The sequence below is a fragment of the Stomoxys calcitrans genome, chromosome 1, assembly GCF_963082655.1.
Source record: "Stomoxys calcitrans chromosome 1, idStoCalc2.1, whole genome shotgun sequence".
Lineage (NCBI taxonomy): Eukaryota > Metazoa > Arthropoda > Insecta > Diptera > Muscidae > Stomoxys > Stomoxys calcitrans.
In genome coordinates this window covers 260,428,954-260,439,746 of record NC_081552.1, presented here as the reverse complement: position 1 = coordinate 260,439,746, position 10,793 = coordinate 260,428,954, and the positions used below count along the sequence as shown (strand labels likewise).

The 10,793-nt window shown below is 40.7% G+C and overlaps 1 protein-coding gene across 1 annotated transcript; it reads left to right on the top strand.

Annotated features, from left to right (window-relative positions):
- Positions 1-919: 919 nt before the first annotated feature.
- On the top strand, positions 920-10,102 carry LOC131994184 (uncharacterized). Its single transcript, XM_059360666.1, has 2 exons — positions 920-957; positions 8,861-10,102. Exons 1-2 carry the CDS (start codon positions 947-949, stop codon positions 9,762-9,764), a joined length of 915 nt encoding a protein of 304 aa, XP_059216649.1. The 5' UTR covers positions 920-946; the 3' UTR covers positions 9,765-10,102.
- The last annotated feature ends 691 nt before the right edge of the window (positions 10,103-10,793 follow it).

Sequence of the window (10,793 nt, the reverse complement as noted above, 5' to 3'; positions counted from 1 at the left end):
AAATCGGCGGATCGGTCTATATGGCAGCTATATCCAAATCTGAACCGATCTGGGCAAAATAAAAGAAGGAGGTTGAAGGGCTTAGCACAACTCACTGTCCCAAATTTCAGCAAAATCGGATAATAAATGTGGCTGTTATTGGCCTAAGACCCAAATTCGGCGGGTCGGTCTATATAGCAGCTATATCCAAATCTGAACCGATCTGAGCCAAATTGAAGAAGAACGTTGAAGGGCCCAACACAACTCACTGTAACAAATTCCGGCGAAATCGGACCATAAATAAGCCTTTTATGGGCCCACAACCTTAAATCGAGAGATCGGTCTATATGGTAGCTATTGTATATCCAACTCTGAACCGATCTGAGCCAAATTGAAGAAAGATGTCGAAGGGCCTGTTGAACCTAGTTCAACCCGGTTCAACAACAACTATCTTCAACCACTATACCTACCACTTTAGATATAAGTTAATGAATTCCTGAATTGTTATTTGAAATGAATTATTAGTATAACAGATTGCAATCTGACACCTGGCTACCCTAATCATTTAAGTTGCACCCCTATCTGTCTCACTTCCCCATCAATTGCATATGCTGAAATAGAATTTTATGTTTAGGCATTAATTATGTCCATGCTGCCTTTAACACTGCCTTAAACACTTGTGCAAAACCATCCAAGGCGGTAAGAGCTTACACACCCAAATACACTGTAACACCAAAAAAACTGAAACTTGGCCTTTTTCTTTTCTTGGTTTTTTCCTCTGCTGCTACTTGTCTGGGAGATTCACTCTACATTTAAATACAGTCCACTTTCTTACAGAAGGATCTACTGGACTTGTACATGGTCCTTCGAACCGGATTTTCAATCAGCGAATGAAGTAATTCGGATCACGTCCACCGCAAAAAAAAAAAAAAAACAAACACCTTTCGCATATTCTAAAAAGACTACTATGGAAAACAGGTATGTAAGAGTTTTTGGTGTGTGAACAGACAGGGTTGTGTTAAGTAAGAATTTCGATTGAAAGTAAATCTTTTACTTGGAGAACTGTTTGAAGGAAATAGATTTTGTTTCTACTCTGGGGAATTTTGCCACGGTATCCCCATATTTATGCCTTGAGCTGGCACAGCTTCTGTAAGAGTAAGAGTTTTTGTTGTCTATTCGATTTGTACAAGATCTGCTTTTCACGAAAGCGCTTTGACACTATTTGATCGAGAAGTACAATAACGTTATTGCTTCACGAGCATGATGATTACATTTTACATGGTTATTGGCATAACCTTGAAATAATTGCGTCAAGGAAGGAAGGGGGAAAGACGAAGACCGAAGTTTGGTTTACATCTCTCTTTGCTTTATGGTTCGTTGTAAATACTTACTTTGCATATGCATTTTATGAGAAAAGAGTGTCTGTACTCTTGAAACAGAATACTCTGCATAAGTTCATAGCACTTAAATTCCCTGCAGAACTGTCTCTTTGAAAATCGACTTCTATGTACTCTTGGAGTCATAATCTAGTGGCTCTCATCACTAACATTCATCTAACCGGCGCGACTGCTATCTCAACGACGCCGCAGTCAAAGGCACATCGACGAGTTCTGCAAATACCCACATTGCCGCTGCAGCGCCCGGACATCGCAGTTGACTCTACGAGACTCTCTTTTATCCGCTTATAGGGATAAAGATCGATTCGATTCACCCACGCATGCTTTGACGCATTGACTCTCCAAATTCTTGGCTCCACCAACAAACAACTTGTTTCGACTATCAGAGGAACAGGTTAGCTACATGCAATTTTGTCATCGACCTATCATTCTAGTCTAAGTGTGTACGAAGAAGCATGTAATGAATGCATATTGTTTACAGCAACAAGAATTTAAATTATTTGGAATCGAACAACTGAAAATAAGTGAAAAATTTCTACAGGAAACATTGTTGAAATATACTGGTTCTACGATATTAATAGTTATTAAACAAAGATGAATTTGGCATGACAGGAATATAAGAGGAAAATATGAAATTGGAATGTGATATTTTTAAAAAAAAAAAAAAAAAAGAAGGAGAATTTGTTAATAATATCGAATAAGATTTAGGACCACTTGGTTTAAGGAAAGTTGATTTATCAAAAAGTGATAATTTTTTAAAAAAATTCGAGTATCATTTGTGCACAAATTCGAATTAAAATCTGGGCAGAGATTTAAAGTCAATGGTGCAAAGAAGCACGTTGGAGTTCACATGGTATTGAAGGCGTTCAGTGCGAAGACGAAGGCTGGGAGGAGTGATTGAGACCTGTTCTAAAAAGGCGATTGGTATGGTGAGTGCATGTATTTGTGACAAAGTAGAAGAGGCCAAATTAAAAAAAGTAATGCACATAAAGCGGTAGGTTTAAAGAGGAATTAGTTCTGGTGGCTAAGGAAAAAAAACCCTCTAAGATATTCGTATAGGAATACTCAGCTTTATGGATCACACAATCTAAGGAATACAGACTCCTGATCTATATCGAGATTTATTGGAAATTATATCCAGATTTATATTTGAATACATACCTATTTGATTGTACTTAAATACCTCATGCATGGAATTCGAAAGGTTGATGAATGTTTATATCAGCTCTGTGTCTAAAAAAGAGACGAGCTAGAAAACCGTTCCTACTGATTATACACAAAGACTGAGTTCCTTTTTTTTCATATTCGGAAATATCTATTATTTTGGAATTTTATTATTTGTTGCAATTTTAATACTTTGTTACAATTTTAATATTTTTTGGAATTTTACCCTACTGTATCGCATGCTCGTGAATGTCTGTTATAGGAATTAATTTTGTGAATTTCTATCTGAAGAAAAACCAGGAAAACTGCATCCTTTTCATAACTGAATAAAATTTTATGAGGCTATAGGAGAGAACCTATTAGGACTTCTTATTTGTTCCTACCCTCCTAAGAGTTTAAGAGAGGAAAGATCTTTGGAATTGCTTTCTATGCCCATCTCACCTGCGATTGAAAGGGAGAGTGGAGTTATATATGTATGCATGGATTTATGTCATCTGTAAATCTAATATTTATGTTGAATATTAAATTCTGAATTCATATCTATCTTTGGAATTTTGGTTTATTAAAATTTTGATAGAGTTATACAATTGTGAGATATATATTGCGAGATTCGCATATGGATTTTAGTCGCATTGGATTTGGTGGGGATCCTATATAGAAAAAGGTTCGGACGAATAAGTTGGAATTTTCAGAATCCCTTTTATTCCTGTTGTAAGGGAATTGCCTACGTCGGTTTCAAGTCTGGCCCATTGTTTTCTCCAACTCTAGACACATTCCCTTTCCCCGAGCAATTCAGCGACTTCTCTCTCATTCGTGTTAGGAATCGTGCACCAATCCTTAGGTACCAGAGGCATTTGTGGGACTGTCATCTATTGCTACATTTAAGAGGATAGTCGGATAGCTGATTGGCATTCTCTTAATCAGGATACTATCTGTATGGCCATTGAATTACCTTGAAATTTGGGTACTTGAATTGCTAGTTGTTTTCTTTCGCCCCGTTTTAATTCCTTGGTGAATTGAGGTTTACTGTATTCCGCTTCTGAATTTATTGAAATGAGTTCGCAGAAGTTCATTTTTTTTTCGGACCAAGTGGTCACATTCTGTGCAAATTTTGCTGATATTCCCATTGAGGACCATACGTCTTCCAGTCTGCAAGTCGAACTCGACGATTTGGAGCGTCGTTGGCGCCAACTAGTCCAGATTTATGAGACGGAAATGACTTCCGAGAAACCGGAAGACACTGAAACTATTCGGGCATCAATTCATGCCAAGTTTTTGGAATCATGTAAATCGTACAAGAATTGTAAAGCTTCGATTCTCGATCTAGTTCAGATTGAACGACAAAAGCTTGAAAAGGCTAGACCACGCGAGATGCCGGAGGCAGGAATAGTAAATGACAACGGCTTTGCGTTGAAAGTTCCACCGTGTGATACCGAATGCTTTAGTGGCGGCTACGATAAGTGGCCCAGTTTCAGAGACATGTTTACCGCCATTTATACCAAACACCCCAAGTTATCCCCTGCTCAGAAGCTGTTCCACCTCAGGGCAAAAACTCGGGGTGAAGCTAATCAGATCGTTAAACAGTTCGCTCTAACCGATGACAATTTTAACTTGGCCTGGGAGGCTCTGCGCCTGCGTTATGAGAATAAACGCATCCTCATCAACCACCAACTACGGAAAATCTTTGAAATCGAGAATGTTTCCTCAGAGAGAGGAAAAGCTTTGAGAAATCTGCAATATACCATGAATAATTGTCTTGCAGTCCTAAGGACGTATAACATCTCCGTTTTATCATGGGACCCATTTCTTGTTTTTTGGGTTTCCTCCAAACTACCCGAGGAAACTTTAGCTGCCTGGGAGAACTCTATTCACGATCATAAACAGATGCCCAGTTGGTCTCAATTGGATGACTTCATATCAAGACGGTTGAGTATGTTGGAATCGATTTCCGATATGAGAAAACCTTCCAATGCGTCTTCCAGTACACAGAAAACTCAAAGTTTCCACGCTAAGACCGATGCCACTTATCGTCCTTGTAGAGTCTGTCGCCTCAACCATGCAGTGCGGGGCTGTCCTACATTTAAGTCCTGGCCACATAATGAAAAGATGAAATTCGTGACTGCAAATAAGATTTGTGCAAATTGTCTTTCTTACGGACATGTTGACAATAGCTGTCAAAGTGAGAATGTATGTCAGAAGTGCAAACAGAAACATCACACAGTGCTGCATCCTGACTCCGGTAATACATCAAGCCATGAGCGAAATCCTGGACCAATAAAGGCAGGAACCGCAACTACTCAATATCGAACGGAGACTTTTCATATAGATACAGAATACGAGGACCAGCCTTCGACATCTGACGCCGCGTATGATGAAACGTACAATGTCCAGTCACATTTCACGGAATCGGGGGAGGAAACTGTCCTGCCCACTGCCTTGGTCGACATAGAACATTTGGGTACTCTGTTCACTATCAGAGCTTTTGTGGACCAAGGATCACAGGAATCTTTCGTATCAAACAGAATAGTTAACAAACTGTCTATTCCGACTAAGAAATCCTTTACGAGGATTTCAGGACTGGGAGGTACTGTACTCGAAAACTCCTCCAAGCTATGCTCCCTTACGTTAAAGGCTCGCACTTCTGATTTTAAACTGAGCACATCAGTTATTGTTGTTTCGAGTTTGAAGCATTTAATGCCAGGTCTTCCTACACCAATTTCGGACTGGTCTGGTTTGAACCATCTGGATCTAGCGGATCCGAAATTTTTTAAACCAGGTCCAATAGATATGCTTCTGGGAAGTGACGTGTTACCGTCCATTATTAGGCCTGGGGTTAAACCTAACATTTCAGGGGATCTGTTGGCGCAAGAGACCGCATTTGGCTGGTTAATTAGTGGTCCTCTCAGAACGCGCACAGTAACCGCGTCTGCTACCTGGGTGACTTCTCCTGACACACTGAACGAAGAGCTACGAAGATTCTGGGAAATCGAGGAAGTTCCTACCTCAATTCCTATTACGGAAGAGGATGCTTACTGTGAACAGTTCTACCGAAAGACAACGAAGCGTCTACCAGACGGGAAGTATGAAGTCAGATTGCCTTTCCGACAGGAGCTTTCATCTGAAGTGATACTGGGATCTTCACGCCGTGCAGCATTAGGACAATATCTACGTACGGAGAAGACTTTGAGGAAATTTCCAGAATTAGAAGCAGAGTATACAAAAGTGTTAGCTGAATATATACGATTAGATCATATGGAACCTACGCAACCAACTGAAATCTGCGAAAACTCTCGCTTTTGTTCTTTCTATTTGCCACATCATGCTGTGGTTAGACCTGAAAGTGTATCCACTAAGGTTAGAGTGGTATTCAATGCTTCAAAGAAAACTTCCACCGGCATTTCCTTAAACGACATTCTATATACTGGTCCAACACTACAGAATGATTTGATGAATGTCATTCTTCGCTGGCGTTTTTTCAAATACGTTTTTAACGGCGACATCGAGAAGATGTACCGCCAAATTTATATTCATTCGAATGACAGATCGTTTCAAAAAATACTGTTTCGAACTTCCCCAACTGAAGAAATTTCTGATTATTGCTTGAAAACTGTTACATTTGGTGTGAACTGTGCACCATATTTGGCCATACGAACATTGTTACAATTAAGCGAGGATGGAAAAAATACTCATCCTGCGGCTTCTTCTATTTTACAAAACCAAATTTACGTAGACGACATACTTTCCGGTGGACACACTGTAATTGAAGCCAGGTCATACATCCTGGAACTGATAGATTTGTTGGCCACTGCAGGATTTCCTTTCAAAAAGATGACTGCGAATCATCCGCAAATATTGAAACATTTGCCCCCCGAGGATCTTCTAACCGAAGATTTCCTTAAATTTGAGGAAGCCAGCGACACAAAAACATTGGGCATTCGCTGGAATGCTATGACAGATCAATTTTTCTATAAAGTATCAAGCATAACTGTTCCCTCCACACCTATTACCAAGCGCAAGATTCTATCCATTGTGGCAAAAATTTTCGATCCAGCGGGCTGGTTAGCCCCAATTATTGTCGTGGCAAAAATGTTAGTGCAACAACTTTGGATAGACGGGACAGACTGGGATGAAGAGGTCAAAGAACATTCTTCCGAAAAATGGAATACATTTATATCGAATTTTTCTGATATTGAGAATCTGAGAGTTCCTCGTTGGATTCATTACTCGCCCGAGTGCAAATTTCAAATTCATGGATTTTGTGATGCCTCGGAAAAAGCATACTGTGCCTGCATTTATGTCCTTTCTACTTCTGAGAATGTTACTACATCGTTTTTATTGGTTTCAAAAAGCAAGGTTGCGCCATTGAAAACTATAAGCTTGCCGAAACTAGAGTTATGCGGGGCAGCCTTACTCTCGAAATTGTTGAAGTCTGTTTGCCGCAATATGCCCTTGACCGTATCTGATATTCACCTGTGGTCAGATTCTACCATAACGCTGGCCTGGTTGCAGAAGCCGCCATTTCACTGGAAGACTTTTGTGGCAAACAAAGTTTCGGAGATATTAGACAACGTGGGGAATGTGAATTGGAGGCATGTTCCAACCAATGAAAATCCGGCTGATATTGGAACTCGGGGATGCACCGCTGCTGAACTCGAAAAAAATTCTCTATGGTGGCAAGGTCCTCACTGGTTACTCAAATCCGCTGAATTTTGGCCGAAACAAACCACATACAAGGAACCAGCCCTAGAGAAGAAAATCACAGTCTGTCAGACACAGATTCAACTGGAAGATGTTTTGGATCGGTTCTCTTCTCTTGACCGAGCACTTCGTGTTGTTTGTTTCATATTAAGATTCGTTAGAAATTGCCGACAAATCAACGACACCAAAGTACAAGAAGGGTTTATTACTCCCCAAGAAATTACATGCGCCAAGTTAAGGCTGATCCAACTGGCACAGATTTCACATTTTCCCGCTGAATACCGAGCACTTGAATCTGGTCAGCCTATAAGTTCTAAAAGCAGACTTCTAACGCTTAACCCTTGCCTCGATGAGAACAAATTGCTCAGGGTTAACGGCCGCTTGGCTAATTCCGATATGAGTTATAATGAAAGATTTCCTTTAATACTGCCAGAAAACTCGAGATTTTGCAAACTTTTCATTGAATATACTCATAGAATCTTACTACATGCTGAACATCAGACAATGCTGCGCGCAATTAGGCAGGAATTTTATATAATTCGTGTGAAAAGTGCTATCCGCTTCTGTATCCGAAACTGCAAGATATGCACCGTGTATAAACACAGAGTAAGGAATCAGTTGATGGCTGCTTTACCTTCGGAACGGTGCACATTCTCCCTACCCTTTACCAACACCGGACTGGACTTTGCAGGTCCTTTCGAATTGAAAACGTCTAGACTGCGGAATGCAAAGTTGCAAAAGGGATATGCGGCAATTTTCGTTTGTTTGTCTACCAGGGCTGTTCATCTGGAGGTCTGTTCTGACTTGACGTCTGAGGCGTTTTTGTCCACCCTTAATCGTTTTGTCGGACGACGTGGATTTCCGAAAAAGATTTTCTCTGACAATGGGACTAACTTTGTAGGGGCAAGCAGATCGCTTATGGCTCAGTATAGAGAATTTTTGAAGGTTGCTGAGAAGTCCGCTGCCGAAAAGTATGGGATGCATAATTTCTCGTGGCATTTTATACCTCCTCACGCTCCACACATGGGTGGTTTGTGGGAGGCTGCAGTTAAGAGCATGAAGGCTCATTTGAGGAAAGTTGCCTCTAACCTTAAATTTACATTTGAAGAGTTTTCCACCCTGTTAGTCCGAATCGAAAGTGTTTTGAATTCAAGACCTCTTTCTCCGATCAGTGAGAATCCGAATGACTTGATTCCTCTGACTCCTGGCCATTTACTCAGAGGTGCTCCTTTGATGGCAATTCCTGAGGAATATACGGATAACCTTTCATTGATGAACCGCTGGCAGCGACTTAAAAATATACAGTTATTGTTTGCTAGGAGATGGAAGAATGAGTATGTGTGCGAGTTACAACGAAGGTATAAGTGGAAATCCGCTCAACAGAACTTAGCCGAAGACGATTTTGTCATTGTCAAAGATGACAACCTCCCCCCCACTGAATGGTGTCTGGGGAGGGTGGTGAAAGTTTTCACCGGTCAGGATTCAAACGTTCGTGTTGCTGAGATACGCACACAGAACGGAATCTTGACACGCCCCTTAGTCAAGCTGTGTATACTGCCTTGCATCTAGTTATTAGCATCAACAAAATCTGTTCACATAACCAATAACCCTTACATTTTCAGCTCATTTACCAAATCTGGCATCCCAAAATGTCGCATCTGTAAAGACCGACATTTCTTAAAAAACTGCCCAACTTTCCAAAGAATGACCGTATCAGAACGCAGAGATGTCATACGTGAAAAGGGTTTTTGTTTTAACTGTCTATGTACAGCACACAAACGCAACTGGTGCCCGTCCAGAAATAAATGTATGGTCTGTCGGCTAAACCACCATACCATGGTTCATATGGACAAACTTGATTCCCCTAAAACATCACATCAACACCGTTTAAAATCATCTAAAAAATCTCCAGACCCAACTGAACGATATGGTTCAGGCTCCCGTTCGCAGAATTATAAGGAGAGAAACCAAACGCAGCGACGCGCACAATCTAAACCCAGCTCTACGTTCGGTCGACCTCGAACGCATTTTAAGGAACGGCTGAGCAACAAAGCTCGAGCCCACATATTTTTACCAACGGCTCTTGCCCGGGTCCAGACCTCAACCGATCCAGAAAAGGCGAGGCTACTACTGAATTCTGGAGAGGCACAGACGGTGATATTAAAGACTTTAGTGGATCGATTACACCTGCGCACTACGCGCAGAGACAATAAGGAATATTGTACGTTAAATCTCGAGTCTTACTATGACGCTCAAGCCAAAATTCAAATAGTTGGTTTAGTACAAAAGAGTTTTCGTACAACTCTACCATCGATAACCGATACGCCAAAACTACAAAGTATCTATAACCACCTCACCAATCTAGCTGACCCTCACTTCTACAAGCCTTCCAATGTGGAAATCATATTGGCCAACGACAATATACCTAAGATTCTGCGAGCAGGAATGATCCAAACCTCCTCTAACATGCCCATTGCGCAGAGTACAATTTTTGGCTGGACTATCTCTGGAGCTTGTCAATATTGAAATTGCATCCTTGCAAGGCGGGCGGCATGTTGAACCTAGTTCAACCCGGTTCAACAACAACTATCTTCAACCACTATACCTACCACTTTAGATATAAGTTAATGAATTCCTGAATTGTTATTTGAAATGAATTATTAGTATAACAGATTGCAATCTGACACCTGGCTACCCTAATCATTTAAGTTGCACCCCTATCTGTCTCACTTCCCCATCAATTGCATATGCTGAAATAGAATTTTATGTTTAGGCATTAATTATGTCCATGCTGCCTTTAACACTGCCTTAAACACTTGTGCAAAACCATCCAAGGCGGTAAGAGCTTACACACCCAAATACACTGTAACACCAAAAAAACTGAAACTTGGCCTTTTTCTTTTCTTGGTTTTTTCCTCTGCTGCTACTTGTCTGGGAGATTCACTCTACATTTAAATACAGTCCACTTTCTTACAGAAGGATCTACTGGACTTGTACAGGGCCTAACACAACTCACTGTCCCAAATTTCAGCAAAATCGCATAGTAAATGTGGCTTTCATGCGCCTAAGACCCTAAATCGGCCGATCGGTCTATATGGGGGCTATATCAAGATATAGTCCGATATAGCCCCTCTTCGAACTTAACCTGTTTTTGAAAAAAAAAGAATCTGTGCAAAGTTTCTGCTACATTTATTATTTGATTTTGCTTAAATTTGGGACAGAGAGTTGTGTTAGGCCCTTCGACATCCTTCTTCAATTTGGCTCACATCGGTTCAGAGTTGTATATAGCTACGGTATAGACCAATCTCTCGATTTAAGGTTGTGGGCCCATAAAAAGCTCATTTATGGTCCGATTTCGCTGGAATTTGTTACAGTGTTAGGCCCTTCGACATCCTTCTTCAATTTGTCTCAGATCGGTCCAGATTTGGAATTAGCTGCTATATAGACCGACCCGCCGAATTTGGGTCTTAGTCCGATAACAGCCACATTTAATATCCGATTTTGCTGAAATTTGTTACAGTGAGTTGTGTTAGGCCCTTCAACATCCTTCTTCAA